This window comes from Falco rusticolus, chromosome 11 (assembly GCF_015220075.1).
Source record: "Falco rusticolus isolate bFalRus1 chromosome 11, bFalRus1.pri, whole genome shotgun sequence".
Lineage (NCBI taxonomy): Eukaryota > Metazoa > Chordata > Aves > Falconiformes > Falconidae > Falco > Falco rusticolus.
In genome coordinates, this window is record NC_051197.1 from 19,744,777 (window position 1) to 19,771,367 (window position 26,591).

At 40.4% G+C, this 26,591-nt stretch overlaps 2 protein-coding genes across 6 annotated transcripts in view; one reads left to right on the plus strand and one right to left on the minus strand.

The window, feature by feature from the left end:
• ABCD3 (ATP binding cassette subfamily D member 3) overlaps window positions 1-9,245 on the plus strand; it is a 32,930-nt gene extending 23,685 nt beyond the window's left edge. For all 5 annotated transcript variants that reach the window (XM_037403650.1, XM_037403653.1, XM_037403651.1 and 2 more), the window contains exons 12-23: window positions 55-152; window positions 232-323; window positions 892-980; window positions 1,056-1,128; window positions 2,181-2,244; window positions 2,615-2,692; window positions 2,785-2,850; window positions 2,954-3,043; window positions 3,266-3,385; window positions 3,813-3,917; window positions 5,284-5,340; window positions 6,094-9,245. In XM_037403650.1, coding sequence (XP_037259547.1) covers window positions 55-152; window positions 232-323; window positions 892-980; window positions 1,056-1,128; window positions 2,181-2,244; window positions 2,615-2,692; window positions 2,785-2,850; window positions 2,954-3,043; window positions 3,266-3,385; window positions 3,813-3,917; window positions 5,284-5,340; window positions 6,094-6,171 — 1,010 coding nt within the window. In that variant the 3' untranslated portion in view covers window positions 6,172-9,245. The remainder of the gene's footprint in view (window positions 1-54; window positions 153-231; window positions 324-891; window positions 981-1,055; window positions 1,129-2,180; window positions 2,245-2,614; window positions 2,693-2,784; window positions 2,851-2,953; window positions 3,044-3,265; window positions 3,386-3,812; window positions 3,918-5,283; window positions 5,341-6,093) is intronic.
• A 9,478-nt stretch (window positions 9,246-18,723) lies between these two features.
• F3 (coagulation factor III, tissue factor) lies at window positions 18,724-25,176 on the minus strand. Its single transcript, XM_037404802.1, has 6 exons — window positions 25,067-25,176; window positions 23,921-24,035; window positions 21,889-22,073; window positions 21,317-21,498; window positions 21,033-21,192; window positions 18,724-19,866 (listed from the first exon to the last, which is right to left on the minus strand). The coding sequence occupies exons 1-6, from the start codon at window positions 25,134-25,136 to the stop codon at window positions 19,727-19,729; spliced, it is 852 nt and encodes a 283-aa protein (XP_037260699.1). The 5' UTR covers window positions 25,137-25,176; the 3' UTR covers window positions 18,724-19,726.
• Between the last annotated feature and the right edge of the window lie 1,415 nt (window positions 25,177-26,591).

Genomic DNA, 26,591 nt, shown 5'->3' on the forward strand with positions numbered 1-26,591 from the left:
TTTTTTTTATTGCTTCAGTTAATATGTAGCTTAGTATTTACTCTTAAACTGCAGATCTTGCCACTGTGGTTGGTTACCTGGTTGTTAGTCGTCCATTTTTGAACCTGGCTGATCCTCGTCATCAGAATAGTACTCATGCAGAACTTTTGGAGGTAAATAGAACAGCATTAATACAGTTTCCTGAATTTAATTTTTTTTTAGTCCACATAAAGAAACTTTCTTCTACTCTAGGATTACTACCAAAGTGGGAGAATGTTACTGAGAATGTCTCAAGCTTTGGGCAGAATAGTCCTAGCAGGCCGTGAAATGACAAGATTGGCTGGGTAAGCTTAATAGTAGTTGTGTAAGATTAACTTTATGAAAAATTATGTTGTTGCTGTTTCTCATCTAATTTTAAGAAACTGACCGTAGAATTAAAATAAGCTTATGTGCTTATTCATTGCAGCGCCCTGAAAAACTAGAAATTAAAAACATTTTTTGCTGAAAAATATATCTGAAGACATGCTAATTATGTTGCTAGTAATTTCATATCTGAATAGTAGCTGCATACAGTTTGAATGTTTAATAGAAAAGACATTGTCAAATACTAATAATTCAATTACGTATTGATTTTTTTTTTCCAAACTTTTATATCATAAAAGGAAAAGTTACCAAATACTTGGCTATTACACAGAAAGGTTCTTGTAGATATTGTGAATACTGGACAACCTCAGTGCAACTCTAAAATGTAAACGTTTTGTTTCTATTGGTTGAATAACCAATAGAAATGGGTTGAATAACCGTCATTTTGACAGTTTTAATAGAGTACTCTTTAGAGCTTCTGTGGATTTCTAAAACTTCGAAAGATTAATTACTTACAGGTTTTTTTGTTTTTGTTTTATTTTTTTTTAGTTTCACAGCCCGAATTACAGAATTAATGCAGGTCCTGAAGGACTTGAATAGTGGCAAATACCAGCGTACTATGGTATCACAAGACAAAGGTAGATGTGATGTAATTGTGATAGGTACATCTCTGTGTAGTGTTCCAGTCTCTAATACTTTTTTCTTAAATTAAGATGCAGATAAAAAGCAAGCTCTGCCTTTGATACCTGGATCTGGAGAAATTATCAACACTGATAACCTTATCAAGTATGTTTACAAAGTTTTCACAACTTCAATATTTTTAATGTAGTCTGGCTTCTAAGTTTTTCCCTCTACCACTATTAATAGGGGGTTTAATAGGTGTTATTACAATATGCAATTCCTGTTGTACTATAGTTCATTTACAAATAATTCCACCTCACTCCATTCAGCATTTCTATTCTGTAAGTCAATCCTCATCCTCCCATGCTAGCAGAGGACATAGTATGCTGTCTAGACTTAGCCTTTTTGGTAACATTTTCTGCTGTCCTTTGCAATATGACTTCCCAGAACGTTTTTTTAACACTTTGTTGAATTTCTTCTTAGAAATGCATTGGCTGCAGATTTTATTCCATGATATTTCATTTCATATTTTATTATAATTCATGTGTAAAAATCAGGGGCAAGTCTATATTCAGTTTCAGAGTATTTGCTTGTATTTTTGTATGCTTGGACATTGATGTACTCGAGTAGCAATCAATTCCTCAGTTCTTTGCAGTCTGAGGAACATAGTATTGACATGGTACTACTACTTAAAGGCTTAAAGTAAAACCAGTTAAGAGATTAAATAGCCTCAGTCTGATCAATGTGGAAAGCAGGTGGTGGAAGAGAAAGGGGGAGGAAGAGGGAGAGGAGAGAGGAGGTGATAGAGCTATTTTTATTATTAAAAAACAAAAGAAAAGCAAGGGGAGGTGAGCAGAGGGGGTCATTCATTGAGTATCCTGGAACTAATGGGATGCACTTCCACTAGCAGATTTAAGTGCATCTTTAAATATAGGTTTACATCCACAAGATCCTTTGGAGACGAAAGGCTTAGAAGGATTCAGAAAACAAATATCAGAAGGGAGAAAAAATCTTCAGATGTTTGTTAAACACTAAGGTACCTCTTTCGGTTCAAGAACTTCCTTTGCTGTTTATTTAATAGTTGGGAACTGGGACAGTGGACTGAATGAAGTACCGCTGAAGTCTTGACCTGTTCCTTAAATCTTCGAGTAAGCATGCAGTATTAGCTGATTTTAAGCAGCTGCTCTTTTCTTTTTTTAATGTTGCAATACAAATAGGTTCGATCACGTTCCGTTGGTGACACCTAATGGAGATGTTTTGATTCAAGACCTTAACTTTGAGGTAAGATTTTGATATCATAGAAAATTATATTCGTATAAAATTAAGTGAAGATGTTGATTTCAGAGGTAACCTGATTTGGAGAGGTGCTTATATGGTATGCTTAAATCTGAACAAAATTAATCATCTCATTAGTTTAAAAACCAGGCAATAAGTTATTTAAAAAAAAAAGTTCTTATTACAAATGTGTTTTCTTGCAGCTGCAGTTGGTGTTGAACTTGTTGGGGGGGGGAAAAACTATTGGTGGAAATCAGTCATTGTAATGTTGTACAGTGTACAAGCCTACAAGGATACCAGCTTGTCTTACTGTTTGTAGAATCTTTCAACGACAGTTTCTCGCTGCCCTTTTAATGTGCTGGCTTTGCATTTTTAGGTTCGATCTGGTGCAAATGTACTAATTTGTGGGCCGAATGGGTGTGGGAAGAGCTCACTTTTTCGTGTTCTTGGTGAGGTAAGGGAACTTTTAAAAAATAAATGAGGATAATCCGAAGCACTGTTGTAAATGGACTTTTTTGGTCAAGTTTCAACTCTTTCTTTTTGCAGTTGTGGCCTTTGTTTGGTGGGCGTTTAACAAAACCTGTAAGAGGAAAGTTGTTCTATGTTCCCCAGGTGAGGCATAGTACTTTAATTGACAATAGTGTTCTTGTTCTTCTTACTTTGGCTGTGTTTAGAAATATTTGACATAGCTTTTTTTTTCTAACTGTGTCTCCAGAGACCATATATGACTCTTGGAACGCTCAGAGATCAAGTTATCTATCCAGATACTTTAGAAGATCAGAGAAGGAAAGGTATTTCTGACCAGGTAATGATAATTAGTTCATCACCCCTTTGTTTTGCTTAAGATGAGTAATGCTTCAGATTTAGAAATACTGAAACTGCTGTTTAAAACACTGCATTTAGTTTGTTTTTAATATTAATCAGGGTTGATAGTATACCAGTATAATGGCATAACCTTTATAATCTTTTTTCAGTCATTTCTTTAAGTTCACTTAATCTCCATTTCTAATTCCTGTTTCAATAAAAGGTGCTGAAGGAATACTTGGATAATGTCCAGCTCGGGCAAATCTTGGAACGTGAAGGAGGCTGGGATAGTGTTCAGGATTGGATGGATGTACTCAGCGGGGGAGAAAAACAGAGAATGGCAGTATGTCTCAAAAGCATAAATACTTTAAAAGAAAATACAGGACATAGGTTGAAAATGTAATCTGAGTTGTAAGTGATTTTTGTTTACTAGATATTGATGTTTTAGTTAGAAGAAACCCACAAAATGTGAAATACCTGAATACTGAGGAAACAACCTATAATATTGTTTATTGTATTCAAAATTTAATTGTAAATGTTGGCCTTTTTACAACACCTTACACTTTAGTTATATAAGCAGAAGTTCTAAAAATTGTTTTTCGAAAAAAACGTAAAGACAATATATAGCTCTCGGATTTTCAGGCTTCAGTGGGTGCCAACTTAAAAGAAATTCCCTCTCCATAGTAAACTTTTGGACACAGTTTAACTTTTAACACTGCATTATTGGTTGTAGCTCTGTATCCACAGTAGCTTTTTGCTTTGCATTGCAGATGGCAAGGTTATTTTATCATAAGCCCCAGTTTGCAATTCTGGATGAGTGCACCAGTGCTGTTAGTGTTGATGTAGAAGGCTACATTTACAGCCACTGCCGGAAGGTAAGCTCTTTGGTTTGGGGATTATTTCTCTGTATGTTCAGAGGAAACTTATACAGAGTTCACTCTTCCTTATGCCTAATGCAGATTAAAAATAAAATAAAAAAAAAAGCTTAAAGGGCATGCAAGGACCGTTTATGCACACTAGAATTCAATAATTGTTTTTTAATCTTAGGATACTTTAGATGTACATGTGGCCTCTGTATATCACAGGACTCTTACTAACTGCTAAGTAACCTTACTTTTCCAGATAAACTCTTAGAATGTCAAGTGAAAATAAAATTATCTAAAATTTTATACTTTCTTGTTATTCAAGACATTTCTTTTGGCCGGGGCAACAGGAGTGAAAGGCTGAAAATTAATATTTCCATCTGTTCTGAGATATGGGAAGTCGAGCACTCTTAAGAAAACATTTTGACATGAAATGAAGTTTCCTTTCCCTCTTAAATTCACTGTTTCAGATTCTACGTAGTGCCATGTGAAATATCAACAAGATTCTATTTGACACCCCTAACCTGAGAAAGAATGGGCTTGAAATAACATTAATTAATGAGTAGTAGTATTCTCAGAATGGTACTGGAGCAAAACAGTGCAACCACTGAAATATGTGCTTGAAACTTGGAAGTGGGAACTTAAGGAGCCTTCTGTAGTAGTAAATTGACAGTAGCTGAAGACTCTGCTGAAGAGTGGATGTTATTTCTTGAACTAATTTTATCACATTAATATCAATACCCTGACAATTTTCCAAGTCTGTCTCGCATATACTTGTTATTCTGTTAACTTGAATGTTCATTTGTACTTTTGTTTTAGAGTTACTGTTGCCAAGTAGCTAATACTTACTACTGAAAAATAGAATTCATGGTTAAGGTGTCCTTGCTGAAAGAAAAAATGTTACCGTTTTATTATCAGAGTAGTTTTGTCCTTTAATTGGTGCTACTGTTAGGGATCCAAAATTAACTGAGTTACAAGGAAGCAAAGGAAGATTATTCACCTTTAAATTGTTTCTTTTAAGTTTATAATTCATTAATAGCTTTTGTGGCTTTGGTTTTTTTGCTGTTAGACTACTTTCAATTCCTACATTTATTGTTTCACCTGTCTTCTACCTTACCTGCTTTGCTCAATTAATTCTACATTTTGCCATATTACTAGGAGCAAAAAAAATGGTGAAATCAGTTAAAAAAGATTAATCCCTCCTGCTTCTTTTTTTCCTACAAAATCTTATATTAAGGCTACATATATATACTGTTAATAATAGTCAGGAAGTTTGTGTTCATGACTTTAAGCTCTTCAGCTGATATCTTGCTGAAAAATAAATAACACCTAACCCAGGAGAAAATAACTGCTTTATTGTGTGTTTTTCTTCATGTAGGTTGGCATCACTCTCTTCACTGTCTCCCACAGAAAATCACTCTGGAAACATCATGATGTATGTAGCCTTTGCTTTTTGCTACGAGTATCAGTAGGTGGTAGGGGTTTTATTGTTATACTTTCTATTAAATTGACTTTACAATTCAAGGTGTTGCCACTTTACATCCTAGTAGGTTGTGTTCTGTTTTTTTTAAAAAGGTTTTACTTTCATAATCCAGTTGCACTATTTGAAATATTCTCACACTTCTAGTTACAAAGGGAAAAATAACCAAAAATCCTTAAGTGTATCTGTAAAAGTAGCCTCAAAAATATGAAAGGCTCGCTAGATACCAAAGTCTTCAATCTTAGCCTCAAAAAAGCCCTTGAACCAGAATCAAGTCTTTGCTTTCAAGATACCTAATATATCTATGCATTTAAAAAACGTTAATCTTTAATATATGGACTTCTTTTCTCCCAAACTAAGATTTCACTATCGTTATTACTTTTTATGCAGGCAGATTGTATGTGTGGGGAAAGTACTGAATTAATACACCAGGATGAATTTGTACCTTAAGTATATTGTCACAAAACCCAAGATGGTGGTGTTAAGTCTAGGTGTGACTCCTAGCAGACTGATGGATGATATGAAAGAAACCCAAAGCAATCGGTTTAACTTTTTTCCAGAGCCTACTGAATGTCATGAACTGTGAGGTGGGAGAAGCTTACCCTCTGGCTAGCTGAGTTTAAAATTTTGCATTAAAACTACTTTAAAATATAATTTATTTAGACCTGGTGATATTTAGGTTGCTGATAATGTATGTTTTTGTTTCAGTTTTACTTGCATATGGATGGCAGAGGAAACTACGAGTTCAAGAAAATAACTGAAGACACAGTTGAATTTGGATCTTAAAGTTCATGAACTGAACTGCTAGAGACTGATGATTACAGGAAGTGTGTAGGATGGCAGACATTGTACAAGAAAACTGCTCAGCTTGTTTTATAAACAAATTAACTAGGATAACCCAAAACAAGCTGTTAAGCATTTACTATTATGTAGGATATTGCTAATTGTGTATATGTTGGTTTAATTATTGATATGTACTAAGAATGTCCTTATTCTTGTGGTTTAAAAACCTGCCTAAATTAAATTGGGCTTAAATCACTGTAACCTGATTCATCCTGGGATGCAAACCATTTGAAATCAGCTGATTTGACTTTTGTAGACCTTCTTTCCCTTCAGTGAAAAGCCCTGTTAAAATTAGGGTTGCTACCTCTCTTGTTCCTGCAAAGCAGTCTTGGATTTTTGCTCTGTTCTATGCATATTTCTGAGTTATCCCACATGGAGCAGGACGTTATCCCATCTTCAGATCTGTGCCCAGCTAAATGAAAGAGCCTTTTCCTTGACCAAACCTTGTGATGTAGCCAATACACCCTTGCTGATAAAGGATGGACTGAACATAAAAGACAAAACTAATTCCTTCTGGTAAAAAAATTAAGCTTGTTCTTTGCTGAGTTTTGCATTCTCTTTTAACATCAGTCTCTCCATGCAATTTTCTGCTGCTCAGCAATCCTGTTCTTTCCCGGTTTAGCAAGAGTTTCATCCATCCTCCACCTCAGCTGCCCTTTTTCTGTCAGAGAAATACTATGGTAATGAAGAGTTTAGAGGAGGTTGAAGCAGGAAAGGACTAACGAAAGGCAGGGGGCTGTAGAAAAAATATGTTCCTTGTATGAAACACTTGTGTGTGTTTTCAGCTTTGAAGGAATGAGTGGTTCCCACAAGAGGAAACAGAGAAAATAATGTGGGTCCAATCATTCTTCTCTTGAAATCAGCAGGGGTTAGAATGGACTCAAAAATGCTAATCTGTGAAGTAGCAGACTGTCATCTGTCCTGTTCTGTTCGGTCCCGTAATATAGCAGTTGCTTTCTCCAAGTTTGTCCTTTTCTTCCTCTTCACAAAATATGATCTTGTGGGTTTAGCTGCTCTTCAGATCTGAGCTTGAAAGTGAGTGATAATGGTATTTCCTCTTTGGCCTTCTAGGCTGTGAAAGCCTAAAATGATACTTTCATCCTTCACATTTATTCTTTTATTTGTCATGAGGTTTCTTGATTTCTGATACAAATTATTCACCAGTGATTCTTGCTGTTGCCTAAGGATCATTAGTCCTTGTTGGTTTTCTTGTTCCAGCTGCCAAATCCCCTTGAAGAAACCAAACTTGTTGAATAGTTTACTGTAACCATTTTTTCCATGCAAATGATTACTGTCATTGCTCAGTGACTTTGAGAAACATAAATGCAGCAAGGTGATTTTTGTGATCAGGGAAGAGGAAGGTATAACTGAAACTGAATTGCAGTTTAGGCTTTAAAACAAAAATATACAATACCTGTTGTACATTGAAGGTCTCGTAGTTTTTTAGTGTTCCATATAAGATATAATATAGGAATGCACTACATGAAGGCATGCATAAAACATGCAATAAATCTGTTCTCTGTGCATCTTTTATCAAGGGTTTAGATTAAAAACAAACCCAACTTTTTATAAAATGTGTATGTACTTGGATGCACTGCTGTCTGTTAATTTTTACCCAATTTGATTAGTCATCTTCTTTCATGTTGAAATTGCTACCTGTTAATATTTTCCCTTTTATCATAGTTCTTGCCCATACCTGTCAGTACCACTATTCTTTCATAGTACTCAAATGCAAATGGCTATCCTGGTATAAGAATCCAGTGACCACAGTATATTCATAGTATAATGCATCAATGAAAATCAGAAAGCCTCTCTGAAGTGTAGTGCATTCAAGAGAATGAGGTACCAGAATAAATTTTTGTGCTTGGTCCACAAGAAGGCAAATACGTATCTCCATTTTACTAATCTTTTTTTCCTGTTCATTCAGATTCTCACATCAGCCATAACATAGCAGGTAGCAGCATGCCGTATGTGAGGTGGTAGTCTTTTTTTTTTTTTTTTAATTGTAACTGTGAAAATAGGGATGCCAGGTAGTTTGTTGTGTGGGGTTTTTTTTTGTTCGGGGTTTGTTGGTGGTTTGGGTGGTTTTTTTTGGTGAACGTTCTCAGCACAAATGCAACTTCTCTTGGAAGGGATGTTTTAGTAGCCTTTAAAGACAAAGAAGAAAAATTCTGAAATGAGAAGGTTGCTCTTACCTTTGTGACTAGGGCAGACTTTGCAGTGAAGTAGTGAACTTGGGATACTTCAATGTATTTTTAACGCTGACAAGCAAAACCACACACAGCATACTTAGATAGCACCCCAGCAGCCAATCCCAAGGTACTCTACAATTAAATTGGTTAATAACAGAATTTTGTATAAACTCAGATTTATTTTAAAAACTAAAAACAACAAAAACATTAAAAATCCAACTCCATAACCAAGGAGGAATAGGTTTGCCTTTAGATGCCATGAAGTTTGTTGAAACTGAGTATGCTAGTGTCTCCTTAGGGCCAGGACTTGGTGTTTCTAAATATACTGGAAAAAAAGGAAAGAAAAATACTCTTCTATGCTTGATTGTAAGCGAGGCTTATCAAGAAAGTATAAAAAGAATGTAGTTTCAAAATTATATTCTTAAAAGGCCTTACATTAAAGTATTTTGAGATAGACTTGGTCTATTGAAAGATGGTTTAAAAATCTAATTAAAATGATCCAAGTTCCATTTCTGTTGCAGAATTGCACTGTGATACTGTATTTTAGCTGTTACATCTTTTTAATAGCACAAGTTGGAAGTTTGTAAATTGGAATTCTGAGCTATCTTGGTAAGACAAAGTACTGATGAAAATTTTCAGTCTCAAACTGTTGGTGCTTTGAAGATGGTACTGGTAATAGTCAGAGGGCTGCATTTCAGCAGTGGTGGGAAACATTCCTGTATGTAAATACTGTAAAGTGTTTTGAAGGGGGAAATGGCGCTATATAAATGTAAGACATTAAGTGCCTCTGAAATAATAATAAATCTAAAGATAAAATATATCTGAGCTTTTTGTTTCTTGATGATGTGATTATGAATTTTGTAACAATACAGTGAATATGTACTCCACAAATCCCAAGTTGCTAAACGAGCCAATTGACTTGTGTTCAGTTTATAAAGTCTGTAGTACTGTGTGAAATTCACCCTGGAATCAGCCAAATGATGCCATCCAGTTCTAGGCTTAACAAAAGACATAAGCTCACTACTTGAAAATATGTACTTAGAGCCGTTGGATTATAGGTGCCTTAATCTGTTTTAAGTGGGCGCTGATTCTGACCTCTCCTTTGTCCACAGGCCTCGTTATTTCCTTTCAAGTTTATTGATTGTACAAGGGCGTGGGGCCTGCATAAGGTTAACATTATCAATACTTATTTTGAGTGCTCATTAATCTTTGTACTTTGAGGAAAAATAGGATAATCACTCTCCACCTTGATTGTATTTGTGATTTTTTAAATGGTTTTCCTTTGTTGTGGTAGATATACCAGCTATCGGGATACTTGAAGCTTAGTAGTGTAAGAGTGAAACTAAGATATGCTTGAATGAACTGATTTTAAGGGTCTTTTCTTGTGACCAGTGTTTTCTAATGCTAATTAGTACTAATTTTTTTCTTCTTTTAGGTTAGTTGTGTACACAAGTGTATTGTGTAGCATTCTTAAAGGGTAAAGCTCCCTTTGAAAGGAAATTCCTGAACCAAGTATCAATGTCATCCAACTTAGCTGATGAGCTGGAGAGAAAAAAAAAAAAAAAGGAACTTCTGTGTTGGGGATGGGATGTTAAATACTTAGTATTCAGAGTAGTGTGAAGTCCTGTTAGCTGTTCAAATCTGGGCTCTCAGCTACCCAGTTCATTCCAAATGCTTGGTTTGTATGCCTCAACACTTCAATTCTTCTTTATGTAGAGGGAGAACATCAGCTCCTGGAACAGTAGCACTGAAACCATGGAGCAACAAATTCAAACTCCTTTCTGAGAATCAATCCACCGTCATTTGAGGATGTTCAGTAACCTTGGTCCAGTATTTCCAAAAGTTTACTAAAGTTCGAGGCAGCTGTCCCCTCAGAAAAAATTAAGCTTTCTTGACGAAGACTATGTTTGGGAGGCGATGGTGCTTTCTACAGGACTAGTACAAGACTGGAATAAGCTGCAAGGTGAACAGAACATCACTGTGAACCTTGTCACCTTCCATCCCAAGTGCAAAGCATGCTTCACGGCTTAATGGATGTATTTTCTTAAAAAAAAAAACCCCACAGCAGGAAGTGTGCACAAAAATCCAACCTACCTCTGACCCTTGTAATTCTTCTGGGAAAAGCTGGCAGTTTACACTGCATCCTAGCCAGTACACATGTTGCAGGGATGTTTCTTGCCCAGATGTATCACAAATAGTGTGGAGTAGCCACACCTGACTGGACAGCCCAAATACAAGATTACTTTAGCACCATTTGAAAGTGACTTGTATTATAAGAAAATTCTGGATGTATTGCCACTTTCTTAGCTCTGTACTGTACTAGTGAGAAACAAGGCAGCATGGAGTGCTACTGTGACGGTTACTTGACAGGTTTTTAATTAAATCACATCTAGTATTGACAAATGACTTACGCTTCTGCAGAATAGGGGATTCAATCTTCATGTTTCTTAAATCTATAAGGAAGAAATACCCTGTGGCTTAGGACTGGAGAGAAAGAGTTAATTTAGTGATTCTTCCACAGGATTCTGCTCTCTGCGCACTCGTCAGGTACCAGTGCGTCACCTAATCCTTGGTGTTCTGAACTGGTCTAAAAATGTGAAAAAAACCCCAAACATTAAGATGGCCTGCTATCAAGATAGGACTTCAAAATCCATTGTTAAAACTTTATATGTAGTTGTTATAGATAAGAGATGTCCATAGAAACATCCATGATAACTATCACCTGAAATCCAGCTGTGAAAAACAGTAGGGAGGAAAGGTTAATTTGATTTTACAGAAAAAATAAACAGCAACTTTGATGTGTCATGAAGCGAACAGTGTGCAAGTTCAAATTTCTGCTTATAAAGCTGCTGTTCAAAACACTTATTTCTGTGTATAAGGTATTTCCTTCTTTCTTAATTGTAGATACCTGTAGGCTTGTGCCTGTCCCTTCCGTGACCATGGGAAGAGGTTTCCTGGTTTTATGACTCAGTGATGTGCAGCTTTCTGGGAGAGGGTGGGTTGGTTGATTTTCCCTTCACGTGTGGTACCAGGGTCTTGCTAGTGCTCTGAATACAGTCAGATTTTCATTAGTGGTGCCTTAAACTTCTCCTGGAAGTTCGGAACGGCTGTGCACGTTACAGGTTCATATAATATGTTTGTTTATGTGTTCTGATGAAACCCATCCTGTCGTGTGCATTCAAACTGGTTACATCTTGAAACTGTTTTCATCTTGAAACAGAAATGTGACCAAGTTAGGTTACTATGAAAGCAATTTGTCTTTTACATTAAAACCTGAGAAAAAGACTACCTTCAAAGTTGCTCAGCCATCTTTGAACTGTTGCATTTTATTTTTTTTTTTTTACTTGTATGCAAAAGCAGAGCAGCCAGATGACAAGCAGCCTGAGACATCACAGACAGAAGCTGTCTTAAGGGAGTAATTTGAAAAATATGACAGCTTTGGCGTTTAAATAGAAATAATATGCCTAAACATCTGGTGAAATTCCATGGGGATTGACTTTGGAAACTGAAGACATTTTGCCAATAATCCTACAATGAATGCAGCAGTGCAAGAATAATCATCCAACTGGCATTTTAAAATAGGCGAGAATGTATCTTTCACAAACCAGGCTTAACAATCACGATCTCTGACCTTTGCAATACAATTGCTTGTGCTGGCAAAAGGAGCTCTTGTGCTGTAGTGCCCAGCCTCGTTCCCTGCTCTACTTGTCCGCAAACCAACATCCTTGCTTCCCACCCATCCCTCATTCTGGGAAACAAGTGGTATCCACATGTGATGCCGGCACCAAAATAGCACAGAACTGGAAAAATGAGGTCGATGCTGTCTAGACAAAACTAAGACTGCTGAGGTTGGTCTGCTGGGGTAGAAATAGGGGACTCCACCTCCATGACAGAGCAAGTTTTATGCATTAAAATTACTTTACAGTTTGGCACAAATCAAAGCTAATTTTTTAAGCTTGGTTATAGAAAGTTAGGGGGATACTGCTCTGGAAAAGACATGCTCTGTCTGTGTGACTGAAGAGACATTCTTCTCTGTAACCAAATACACACTTTATTTCCTTTGAGCTGTTTAGTGCAAGCAGGTAGTGAATCCCATAATTTTGATCATTGTGGACCAAGGTAAGTAGTGTGAAGATGCTCCCCAAAATAAGCCAGCCTTTATTTGTTTAATTTATTATTGTGTATTCTGCTGGGGGAACATATTGGCACAAAAGCAACAGAGCTAAAAATGGCAGTTGTCAGAAGCTGCTAATGTGACAGACCTAGTAAAACAGAGATAATGAAGTATCTATAGAGGGGCTGATAAGCTGCTGCATTTGGGAAGATAATGTTGGAAAAGAAAGGGGTGTGTGCAGGAGGTTTCTTAAAACTCAGATGCAGTCTTACACATTGCAACGGGACTGATCTGCAAAGCCAGATTTGTTAATTAGCAAATTTTTTTGGAGCTTAGTAGGGAATTAAGGGCCAAGGTCAAATCTACACATTGATATTCTTTTATTTTTTAACCTGTAAATGCTAATTAGATCATTAAAAAAATTAAAAATTGAAGTAATTTTATTTTTGCTATAGTAGTTGTGTTTATAATAGTAGAGCATTTTGGAAAGGCTCCCTGAGGTTGGTGCTTCAATGTTGCAGAAATCTCTGCGTGCTTAGGTGTTCATTCCATAAGCTTCCTCTGAGGCACTGGGGTGCATCATGCCAGTGGGGTAGGAGGTACGTGAGTAGGTGGGTCTGAAAGACAGCAGGTAGTTCCTGTGTGCACCGTACCGTGTATTTTCTTGTCCCCAAGGTTGTTACATAGCATAGTGACCTGCTTGAGAGACTAGGGACAGAAAGGCAGCCCCTCAGCTGGGGCTTGGTTTGACTTCTTGTGCTTGTTGCCACCTCTAGAGCCATCATTCCCTCAAAAGACTTTTGGGGTTGCCTTTTCAAGCCAAACATAAAGCCCAAAATAGCCCCAGTTACACACTGCATTCCAGCTATTCCTACCCACGCCTTTCTCTTCCTTGCTGCGGGATGGATAGTGTGTTATCACAGCTCCAAACGTAGCTTGTACTTCAACATAACTTACGGAACTTTTACAGCTCAACTTATGACGCGTTTTATGTCACATAACTCAACTTATGACACAGTAGTAACACATTTTCCATTGCTCCCGGAAGAATTCAGTCCCTTCTCTGAGGTTCTTGGTCTGTTCTTCTAACACAGGGGTCCTCAAGCTTTTTAACCAGGGGGCCGGCGCGTGGATGCAGTGGCAGGCAGTCATCTGCGGCTGCTTGGTTTCCCCTCCCAACCCCGGGCAGGGGGGACGGGGGGTTCTGTAAATACCGGGGGCTGGATTGAGGACCCTGGGGGGCTGTATCTGGCCCACGCGCCGTGGTTTGAGAACCCCTAATCTAACAGTTAACAGGGCAGCAAGAGGGGTCTCTTTTCTGTTGGAAGCATACTGAGGGGAGAAAGTCTGGTAAGAAGCTTAACATTCAGTGTGAAAATCTCCTAATTCTGATCTACTCCTGAGTTTTCTGAGACTAAAGGAGAACTTTGTCAGGAGAAGGGAATATGGTTTTGGACTGGCTTTAATGCCATCATGCAAACAATGAGTAAATAAGTGCTTGTTGCTGCCTGCTGGATTGTAAACTGGGGCCTTGTTTCCAGCAGTGCCTGAAAACTGGACATGACTGGGTGTGTTATAATCCGAGATCCCTGGAGGGGCTGAGGGAAGCACGGACTGGATGGAAAGGGTGGGGGGTGGGGGTGGGGGGGTGGTCAGCGGGAGAGAGTGGCACCCACCATTCTTACTGGATCTTTTTGAGCTGTTCAAACTGTCTGTTCTTTTCGTTATTAGGGAAGGGATGCTCTAACAAATATCCCATGCCCCTTTTTCTTTGAATTTTGATGCAATCTGGATTCAAACCGAGTATCGGTGTAGTAGCCATTTAGGAAAATTTGGGATTAACATAGCGATTATGCCTGGTTTTGCCACTGGGGGTCGCCTTTCCTAAGCGCAGAGCGCCGGGCGCGGTGCCGTGCGCCGCCGGGCGCTGCTGCTCCGGTGCGGAGCCTGCGGAGCGGGGAAGGAGCAGCTCTGCGGTGCTCCTGGTCCTGCTGCTACAGTGGCAGCTGCGACGGTGACACACGATGGTGTGGTCGCACCCGTGATGCTTTATGGAGTCAGTGATCGTGTCAGGAATAAAGCGGAAAGGCAGGAGAGCAGGCTGAGTATCCTCTCCGTGGAGACCCATGCACTTGGTGTGAGTGGGTGGTGAGGTATGAAGGCAGCGGGGAGAGAGCCAGCTGTGTTAATCAAGGATGCGCTCTTACAAAACCAAAAAAAAAACAAACCAAACCAATAAAACAAACTTTTCCCCTGGAATAACAAGTACTTTTCATAGGAGTAGGTTTTAAGATCTCATGTGTCATTCTACCTCTTTCATTACACTAGCTTTTTAATTGTGTTATGTGATTACTGAACAACTAATTTAACACTTATGTGATCTCATTGGGAAAACATTTTTCTGTTCAGAGGAAGGCGTTTTTTAATTAAACCTCTTGGTGAAATAGTTTTGTGAATATAATGATGTCGGTACTTTGCTATTTAAATATTTCTGGAAGTAATAAAGTAGAAAATTTGAAAATAAAAATAGAAGAAAACGCAGCAGCAAGGATAACTGATCTGGATCTGTGAATATTCTTTGAGTTCAGATTAATAACTTCATTGCTAGTCTAAACAAGACACTAAACCCATTAATATTTAATTATGTGTACTGAGAAAGGCACTCAGAGCAGTGCTAGTGAATGTTCTCGAAGTTATTGATTTAATTACAGTGACAAAGGGAAGCTTTAGAGAGTGAAAATATGCTGCCATGCTACTAATATATTCTTGATTGTTCATTAAGAGATATATATTTTTTCAGGTGCTATATTTTAATTTAAATGAGATCTTAACTGTGTGTTTGCAGGAATGAGACAGTGAGTTCATGTCTGAGGAAGAACAGGTAACAAAAATGAGTAGGGGATGGAGGAGAGGAATGGAAACGTCAACAGAGGAGCCAGGGCAAGTAAGGAGGAGAAACACTGTGAGCTGCTTACAGGAGCAAAGCACTGAAGTATGTCACTAATAGGGCACACGTTTTGACAAGATGAGAAACAGGCGCAATCCCTGCAGTTGGACACATGAGAGAGGACGTGGCTGTAAAAGCCCTGGAAGCAGTGGACACGGCTGTGTCTTTATTCCCAGGTCCGGCCAGATTTTACTGGAAGACATCGCCTCTGAGGCAAATCTTCCTATGAACTTGCCTGATTCAGCTACAGCTAGAGGCTGAGGAACCACCAGGGAAGATGTTCCTTCGGGGTCCTGTGTGGGGATATGGAAAGGGGCTATCTGGGTTGCATGAGAGCCCATGCCAGAAGAAGCAGAAGGATCTCCCTAGCAGGAAGATTTCTCATCATAAGGTGGAAGGAAGAGGAGATCAGCAGCACATTTGTCCTGGTCATTGTGCCCTGAGCTGTTGTAGGTGCCCTGCCATGGAGGACACAGGCTGGCAGCGAGGGGAGGGCAGCTGCCTGCCATGGTTTCTCGTAGTGAAGGGAATGGGCACGCAGAGAGCATGTGCCACGGTGAGTAACGCCATGCCTGATGGGGGTGGAAAAACTTCCAGCTGGCCAGTTCCTGCTTCTGTCCTGTCCAGCAGGTTATTCTTTTTTTTTGGTTTTACTGTCTCAAACATGAACACCAGGACTTCTCTCCCTGTCAGTGACAAACATAGACTATAGAAAGCATGGTTATTTGTATGTGGGTAAATACTGCGTAATTAGAAGACTACTCAACTGACTTTTGGGTCTGGCACTGTCAAAAGCCTGCTCATTCCTGTGTATTACGAGGCTCTGAAACTGTGCAGCAATTACTACTAACCTGCAAAATAATCGGCATTACAAAACTGAACCAAGAAGGCAATCTATCACCACTGTTTATTCTCACTTAATGCAGAAACTCTTTGTCCTGAGTTGCCACATGAGTGATCCAAGTTAAGCATATAATCACATTCTTATCATTACATGCCTCTCAGCAGCAGCCTTCTCACAGTGGAAAGCTGAGTCTGCTAGAAATAGATTTAGCTAAGCTGGCTGCTGCTGTATCTATCATACATACATTTACGAAGTTCTGTACAGTTGTTCATTTTAAGTAATGACAGTAATTTTATTGTCTGTAATGCTGTCAGGGCTGACAGAAAGGTAGCATAACAATATGAGCCTTTATTCACTCACATGAAGAAGAATATGTTTTTAAGCAGTACTATAAAATGAAAGTGGCTTATTACAGTATGCAATGTTACATGCCCGTTTGTGTAAGGAGAGAACAGAAGTACCACGTCAGGGAGCTGAGCACATGTTTTCATCCACTTGAAACAGAGGATACCCTTTTCTGCAACAGATGACAAGGAACAAAGCAGAAAAGGGGAATTTGGAGCATCAGCAGGAGTGTGCTTGCTTACAGCAGCCTGCTTAGAAGATAAGCCAGGGAACTCAGGTGCGTAGGAAAAGCCTTCCCTTTCTCACACTGATGCCCTGGATGGCTGGCTCTGTCTGAAATCAGTACAGTCTGAAGAAGTGGCCACATGTGTGTTGTCGATAGGATCTAGTCTTTCTTCCTAGTGACAATACCTTTATTCAACAACAACTCCTGCCCACCCGGATACTCTGAGAAAGTTAAATCTCTGCATAAAAGATTTGGTTGTGGGCTCAGGCTCAAGGGATAATACTTCCAGAAGTTTGCAATAAAAAGCTCCTTTTCTCAACTGTCTCCATAAACAGCAAAAAACCTCTTTGAAATAGGATCCGTGAGCCCCGTGACTCCGGTTACTCAGCACTGCTGGATGATAACACACCGCAGCTAGGGAACAGAAGCGCTGCAGGCTTCCAGAACTTGTGTGGCAGTGGGTCACTGTCAGGCCATTTAAGGCACTTGTTAGCATTTTTATGGGTTCGTTCATTTGTTCTCTCTTCCTTAAACAACCTCCATATCCAGAACAAACCAAAAATCTTGGAAGTAATGAAGCATGATTTATAACACCCTTCTGTGTAGCTTATGACAATCACCTGGATGGCCTAGCACAGGGGTCCTCAAACTACAGCCCGCAGGCTGGATACAGCCCCGCAGGGTCCTCAGTCCGGCCCCCGGTATTTACAGAACCCCCCCGCCGGGGGTTGGGGCAAACCAAGCAGCCACAGATGACTGCCTGCCACTTCATCCGCACGCCAGCCCCCTGTTTAAAAAGCTTGAGGACCCCTGGTCTAGTTTAATAAAAGCTGTGCTGTAACCTACAGGCTTTCCTTTTCCTATGAGCTTTTCTGTTTTCTGAGCTTTGCACTGACTGAAACTGAGGAAGCAGAACACCACAGGGAAGGGAAGTAATGATGACAAGTTTGGAAAGTTTTTAAATTTCCTCCCACGAGCTCTCCTGTTTCTCATTGCTATTGTAAGATTCCTCCTCCATACAAGGCTTATGCATCAGCAGAAAAAGCATTAAGCATTTATTGCACAATATTAAGTAAACAGGGGTGGGGGGGGGTTTGCCATGGTGGTGCCATTTGTTTTCTTCCCTCTGTATAAAAGGGAATTAACAAACAAAGAAAACCCCCATAAACTACACTCGCACATTCACAACAGTCTTAATCCATACAAAGAAGGTATCTGTGATACAGTAGGGATGAAAGATGTAAAATACAATTCTGTAAAAATTGCTACATTGGGATACTGTATGGTTTTACTTCTCATAAATACAATGGATATCTTAAGACATGTATAAATCTTTGAGATATACAGCCAATTGGTGCCTGCTACAAGATGCATTTTTTCCCCCCCTTCTCTTTATTTTTATGTTGTTGTGTGCCTATCACCATCATTAGCAGCAGCAGTCACTAGCAGCGTTAGTTACAGCAGTTCTCATAACTGGGCAAGGCCCTGTAATGCCTTGAATGACCGTTAGTACCACAAGTGGTACCGGCACCCCTGTGGGATGTTTAGTATGCTTCCCATTAGAATGCAGAGCTGTGAACGCAAACACTGCTCATACAAGCAAGAAAGCTGGAAAGCAACTCAGGACTCTTCAAAACCTTCTACCAGTTCATAAACTGTGGCTTCTTACCCTTAGAGATAGCAGGTGCCCTGGTAGTCTATTTTGCAAAGTCCTGGTTAGACTGCTGGAGCTTGCCTATGCTGCTGTCACAAAATAAATTTCCTAAATGTATTTTTAATTTAGTTCTGAAATGAATATTGTAGTTCATTTAAAAAAGGAAAAGGAAGTTTTGTTTTGCCAGTCACCTTTATTTCACTAGAAAAGTATAAATTACCACCATAAATACAGATATCACCAGTATAAAAATTAGGTTCTCATTTATAAAATAAATATTAAAATAGTCAAATCAACAAGTACCTCCAAATCCCATCACCAAGATGATTTGAATCTATACCATATAAACTATTAATTCACCAACTGTTTAATTAAAATATTAAAAATGCAGTAAATACTGCTACCTACTCAGTGCTTGCATGAAGTGAGTTACTAATGACTCAAAAACTGCAAAGTACATGTTCTAACACTTACTTGGAACCCTCACACTACCCTGTCTGTGTAACTCCAGGTGTAATATAGGCAGATGGGTAGCAGCTACCTACTTCAACACTCTTTCTTACAAGTCACCAGTACAGTAGTTTACCTTTGATTGTCTATATCCGAAGATAAATAGACCTAGTTAATTTTATCCAAGAAGTGCAGACATAATAGTAACATTGTTGTCACATCTGAACTAACAGATCATTTCACCAGTTAATAATGTTAAAAGAAAGTCAGATAAATTCAGATTTTGTTTCATAGAAACAGAATTAAGTTCCTTTTAGTTAGGAAAAGGACACAATTTTCAAAAGTAGTGTTTTTTTCCCCCCTTACAAGTACCATAAATCTTCTGGCTCAGAAAGGGCATACTTTCAGAATGTCTGTACCTGGTCAGGTCAAAGGTCCATCTAGTTCAGAATCCTGTTTCAGACAGGACAAAGGAATGGGAAGAGTTTCCACCAGGATACTCTTCCAGCCTCCAACCACTAGTGACACAGGGGTTTTCCGGTACCTAGATTTTTCATCTGTGACTGTCTAACAGATTTTTAAAACAACATGAAGTTTGGGCTTCAGAATTCCTGTACCGGAGAGGCTAAAAAGCTCCACCCAACTACCCAATTCATGGGTTTTGCCTTTTTTTTTTTTTTTTTTTTTTTTTTACACTTTGGAACTACTGTCTGCAATAATTTTTCCTTAAACACCATTAAGCGGTTCCTTTTCTCTTGCAGCTTTTGCTTTCTTGCGTTTACACAGGATCACTGGTAGGACAATGGCAAGAGTGATGACTGCAATTGCTATCACTGCTGTGATGATAAAGACTTCTGCTCCATACTCTGTAGGAGAGGAAAAAATCCAAGATTCAGTTATCAGAAGCCATAATGTCACAGTGTTACAAACTCTTAGAACACATTCCACTGAATTAAAACATGCTTTGCGTATTTTACAGTATCACAGAAGAGAAGTGATCACTTCAGTGTGAACTGAATTAATTTTAACATGAACTTTAACTGACTTAAAGTTTTATTTCATGTGGTTCGTGCTATGTTTTAATCTAGTTTAGTTAGTGCACTAAAAAGCACGCTACCACCACAAGAATAAATCAGGCCATTGCCCCTACCCTGCACTGCTTCTGTAAAACTTAAGTCTAAGTGGAAATTTATTCTAGGTTAGAAGCTACAAAACACCAACAGAAGATATTTCTATTCAAGTTGTAATTTGCTATAATTCAATCCTTGTAATAAACAAAAATATGCATCTAGATAAGGAAGTTAATTTGAGAGAGCTGATTTGCCAGTTCTAGAAGAGCTTTTCTAGAGTGCATATATTCTTACCTGCTGGAGAAGAAAGAAATAGTACAGCAATGTGATATTATTTAATAAATATTGAATTTATATTGAAAAAAGTGTTATCCAGATTGTTTGGAATTAGACTGGCTGATTTCATCGACCACTCACTAACTTATTTGCCAGTAAAGAAGTCGATCTGCCAGCCTCTGACCTTGTAATGCAACAGTAAAGTCTTAGAGTCTTAGTCTTATCACCTACTTTTTGAGACAATAAAGTTCAGCTCAAACTACAAGTCAATGGACACGTAGGTTTCCAGCACACCTATGTTTTAGAGCTAATCCTTCAAGCACTTGTTATGGGACCTGTTACTGGAAGGATCTGAGGGAAGCACTCAGAAAACAAAATAAATGAAGCTGAAGACTAGTGACGAGATCTGAAACTTCAGTTAGCAGTCAACTCAGACAATTTAAAACTAATCAAAACACTTGAGTAAAAACCCTAAAACAAACTCCAGCTAGCTAAAGATGGTGGCCTCTTAATGTGAGTTCCTCCCACGGGTTTCCGTGTTCAGACCGTGTCCTCTCACTTAATACAGCAAACAGCTTAGTCTGTAACTGGCATCACAGTTTGAAGAGATATAAAAATATATTCAGAATTTAAGAGTCTTTTTGTTAGAATGCTAAAGACTATGACAAACTTCACCAGATACCTACCATCTAAGATGTTTCTTCCTATACTGGTACAAAGCACCATGCTTTCCTGACCATTACGGTTTTCTCTGCGGGTGGGAATTACTCCCTGTACGTAGAAGCAATAGTTCTTTGTGCTGTCAACACTTACTTCAAATACATGGCTTTTTGTTGTTGCATCTTTCTGTAAAGGAAAAATATACTTCAAAAAAGTGTTTTCTTCAAAAGCGTTAACTCTTCAGGTAGCACAGAAATTGTGTAGCTATAATACAGCCACAGAATATGTAAAAAGTAGACTTAGACTTTACCTTTCCAGAACTTTGATCTTTCCAGTAATACAGTTTGTATTCCAGGTCATGTTGGAAAATATCTCGAATACTTTGAAAGCTTCCATTAGGAAATGTGTATGGTGTAAGCGGATCTTGGATCACAACATTCAGTTTGGAGCCTTTTTGCGTGTAGTTCTGTATCTCTGGTTTTCCCAGAACAGCTAAACAAGCATTTTCAGAATTAAAAACCTGACATTATCTTTTCTATACAACATGCTCTTTTTTTCTTCCTCCAGTCTCTTCCCTACTCAAATCTGTTCTAAGTTTACTGAGCCAAAGTAATACAGCGAAATCCTGGATTATTAACAAATATCTTCATCTTGTACATAATGTTAATAAAATGGTTTACTCACTGTAGTGCGAAACAAGTGGTAACTAAAATCTTACACACTCTGCTACAACAGAGAAAGCTTTATGACTGAACGTCATATTCTCAGGTATCAGTATGGCTACTGTAAGAACGTATAGGAAAACCCTTTAGGCCCAATCTAAGCCTTGTTTAATCAATGGAAGTAAGTTTATGATAAGATTTAACTGACAATCCTACTTACTCTGACTATAAGGCGTAAATTTTTCAGAGACTGCAAATGGTGGTTCTTCAAAGTTATCCATCTCTGAGGGCATGACAGACAGTATGTGTGCTGTATAGGTCTCTTTTACATTCCTGAGCACATCAGTAACATCACACTCTGTTTCTGTTGTCCATATGCATTTTTTTTTTGTGTCAGATGTCTGCCTGAAAAGAGCATGAAAGAAGTGGTAACACTTTCCAGCCAGACTTACTATTTAGATATGTTAAAAAACATTTTCCCTCCCTCAAACTGTAAAGACTTCCCTTATCCAGTGGGACAGGCTTGCAGGTGTACTAGGCTGAAAAGGAGAAGAAAAAAAAACCTCAAACCCCACTATCCTGTACAGCTATATATTTCACAATTCAAAGCAGAATCAAGCATATAAAATATGATCCATATTAATTATATAAATATGTTATTGGATACATACATGAATTAAAAGTTCAGTCTTTTGTATGAATTGCATAGGAACCATAAGTAGTTCTGATTTTGCATTTTTCTGCAGTTGACTTATTTAAAAAAGCATAAGATGCATTAATCACTTTGAAAGTGTTATTCTTGATGCATCTGAAAACTATGGCCTTAAGAAACATCACTTGTCCTATGAAGCTCTGGTGACGCCAGTATTAATTAATGGTTGACACACTGTTTAATGTGACAGTTCTCCTCATATATGTCACTTTTGTCACCAAGAACCAGACAGTAGCAGCAGTTTTCATTGCAGAATTACAATTAAAAAATATCGACAAGAAACAAGACTCATGCACTTCTGATTTTTAAATGATAGAAAGCAAGTTCATTTACTTGAGAAATAATAATGAAACCAGGAAAAGAGAGTTAATTCCCCATTTTACTGCCTAGTTAGAAAGAATAGAAAAACAGATTGGATACTACTGCTTCAATTCTTTTCCCTGTTTTTGCTGGTGAACTAAGGTGGCGGGGGGGGGGGGAATCGACTCCATAAATCTTTGCTTCCTCATCTATGTACATTTAAGCACACTTCATCCATTAGAGCAACTTGTCTAGAGAAATGCCTCTGTATCAGAACTACACCAGATTTTATACTGGATGTTGGGCAAACAGACTTCAATTTTTTCCAAGTACAAATGGCTGGAAAGAAACTCCAGATTCATGAATTTAATAAAATCCACTTTGCTAAGTGTGTAAGTCTAATAATTTAATCACTCCCTTAAAGAATAAGTGAGCACATTAGGCCATTGCACTGGATTTCATCCATTAGTCATGAGAAAGCTGTAATTTCTATGCCACTTTTAGAGACAGAAGAGACTAAATTACCGTATTTTCATTAATATGTAGGAGAGTTGATGATAGTTTCCCTGTGGGGCATGATTAATGACGATATATGAATTAATACAGGAGCTAAGAACAGCACAGATTTATTACTGAACTTCATGGAAGTTTTTGTGCAGTATTGAAAAAGGTATTAGATGCTTCACGGAAGCCGGCTACTTTTTATGTCCACAGTATTTCATAGCTTACATAAAACATAACAGAGGAAGTCTTGACAAAGGCAGACAAACAAAACTAACTTTTAGTATTACCCAGCAAGACATATTATTCATTTACCGTGATTCACCAATTAGAATAAAATGCAGACATATTTACCAAGCACCTCCCAAGACTGAACACGAAACAGTCGGTCCAGACACCTTGAAAGACATAAAAAGGTGAAGTTCTCTCTAATATATGGTATGTCAGATTGAGCATCAACTTCTTCAGGCTATCCTGGCCCAGATCTCCGGTGCAGCCGCCCTGCATCAAGCCCCAGAACTGAAATGTGGATCCAAAGCTCAACTCTCCGTTTTGAAGTAGGCAAAACCAGAAGCCTGAATCAAATACTTTTATAGTCGGGTACAAAGAAGTATTAAGAGCTGGGTTGGCAATTTTCCTAACTCATATTTGGGCTCTTTTCCCGTTACATTCAGTCTCAGAAATAATCAAACCTTCTTCAACTGCCATTAATGGACACACCTTGGTGTCATCTACTTACCCGTGTATTTCTACTGTATAGACGTAACCTGATGGTTTTGGTTGCCACTGTAGTATAGTTTTAAAATTGATTGAAGACCAAGTTATATTAACTGCTGTTGGTAGTTCTGGACTGCCTTTAAACACAGGAAAGAGAAGAGCACCGTCAGGGATGTTATGTGCAATTCCTGGTTCCCTGCAGTCACTGTTTGGTTAAACGAAGCAGTTGCTGTTAATAACTACTTGGAAAAGTTCTTTGTGGGGAAAAGGTTCAGAGTCCTGCCCTCTGGGATCATGCTTGTCTTACTAAAGGAATGTGTCCTGGCAGAAGTGAGAAATATGAGAAGAAAATTATTTTTCCCTCCTGTAACTCTGAGGTTACGGAGGTAACTCATTCAGAGTTCTGTCTAACGCCTCCTTTTCGATCCAAGACCTCTGAAGAAGCTACAAAATCTTGAAGATCCTCTTGAGAGCGGCCAAGCACCAAACCGACATGGTGCAGTACAAAACCATACCGGGCTCTACCTGCTGCAGAAGGCATCAGCTCCCAGCTTCCCCATTTATTTACTTTGGGAAGAAAAAGTCTTTAACACCCAGCGGTGCCCACAGGCTCATGCGAGGGGCTGCCCGGGGTGAGCTGGTGACCCCGCGGGCGGAGGCCACAGCGGTTCGGGGAAGCGCCGGGAGGAAGCTGGGGCGGAAAACCCCGCACCACCTCTGCTGCTTCTGGCAACGAAGCGTTTCACTGAGCGATGTTACCATGAATTTCCAGATGCCGCCCTCCCGGCCCCTTCGACGAGCTCAGCACGGGAGGCCGGGGGAAGGGGCCTTGCCGAGCGCTCCGTGCTGCTGCAGGTCACCCCGACGGTCCCCGCTGCCCCCCCCCCGCCCCGGCCCGGCCGTGCTGGGGATGGGTCCCCCCCCCGGAGCCACCGGCCCCTGCTGACCCGGGCGCCCCCCTCGCCGGCTGCTGCTGCGGGGCCGGGGTCGGGGCCGCCACTGCCGCGCGGGACGGGACGGGGCAGCCCCCCTCAACGGCGCCGCGCGAGGCAGCCGCCCCCCCTTTCCCCTCAACGGCCCCGCGCGGGGCCGCTCCCTGTCAGCGGCACCGAGCCCCCCGCCCGCCCCAGCCAGCGGCCCCCGGCCCGTCCCGCCCGGCGCTACCCACCGGCGGCGGCCAGGCGCCACAGCAGGGCGCTCAGCAGCAGGGACTGTCCCGCGGCGGCGGCTGGCGGCATCCTCGGGGCAGCGACGCGGCCCGTCCCGGCGAGGCGGAGCGCGGTGAGCTGTCATCGCGGCGGGAGGCGCCGGCTTATATCGCCCTGGTAGGAGGCGGGGGCTGCGCCGCCTCGCCCGCGGAGCGGCCCGGCCGGGAGGCGGCGGGAGCGGCGGGGCTGGGTGCCGGGGTCATGGGGGCCGGGAGCGGGGTGGCGGAAGGGGTCAGGCACCGCCGGGTTGAGCAAGCGTGGCGGGGGATCTTCGAGGAAACCGGCATTACCGTGAGGAGAGGGGCACTGAGGGAAAGGGCAGCATGTCCCCCGGGCGGCCTCAGCCCCGGCACCGCGGCCCCGGGCGCAGGCTCCCCTGGACGTGACGTGCCCGCAGCCTGTCTCCTCACGACCTCGGTGTCCCCACACACTTGTACCACCCCTCACCTCCCCTCTGTTGGCCACAGGACGGAACACTGGTGGAACTGGGCCGCAGCTGATAGCCAGCTTCACCCCCTGCAGCCCTCTGGCCGGCTGGCAAGGGCGAGGGGTGCGAGCACTGCCCCGGCCCAGCTCGGGGGGCAGCGGGTCTGGCGGCAGCGGAGTTGGGCTGACTTGGACCCTGTAAGTTCTGAAGGGCTGCGTATGTCACTTCTGGCCCCACCACCCAGCAGCGTCTGTCACAGCTCTTGAGCTAACCCACATCGCCTATTCTCTTGCTCCGCGCACATGCGTACGTGAGCCCTGCCAAGGCTCACCTGGTCTACTAGACAGCAAGTACGGTTCAGGTGTTCAGGGGTTTGTACCTCATCTCCCCCCTAAATGAGGGACCTGTTAACCTTTTTCCTCAGGCTTACATTGGAAAGGTATGCCGTGTTCACAGGGAACAGAGAATCTGTCTCTGACAGAAGATTTTCAGTATCTCAGTCTGAGGCCTTTGCAACAGGCTCCCTGGCCTCTCTGGTGTATATATTGCTTTTTCTTAGGGTGCTGCTTTAGTTATAAGCACTTAAACCAAGCTTTTGGAGCTGGGGGGTGTGCTGTGTCTTAGTCTTAATACTCAAGCCCTAGAGGGAGCCACATTCGCACTTTGCTGGTGATACTTCTGCAGGGGAGGCGAGAAGAGACTATACAGTAGAACCCGATGTGCAATTAAGGGGGCTAGATGCATTTACAGTGTTCAGCTGACTCTTCTCTTTATTTTGATGCTGATTTGTACAATGTTCTGTACCTGGCAAAATATGGGTAGGAGGAGAAGACTATTGGGGAAGTTTCATAGTCAATTGCCTTTAATTTTCACAACTGACACATACTTAGATGCAAGCAATCAGTTCTGTTTCATAATGTAGAATATCCATTTCACCCAGAGTCTGCATTAGAATTCATATAGTGTGTTCCAAGGTGCACCTTGGATTTTGAAATTCTCAGCATACCTTCGTTAAAATCCAGCCATACGCCTTCTCCTTTTCCTGCCTTGTTTTTCAT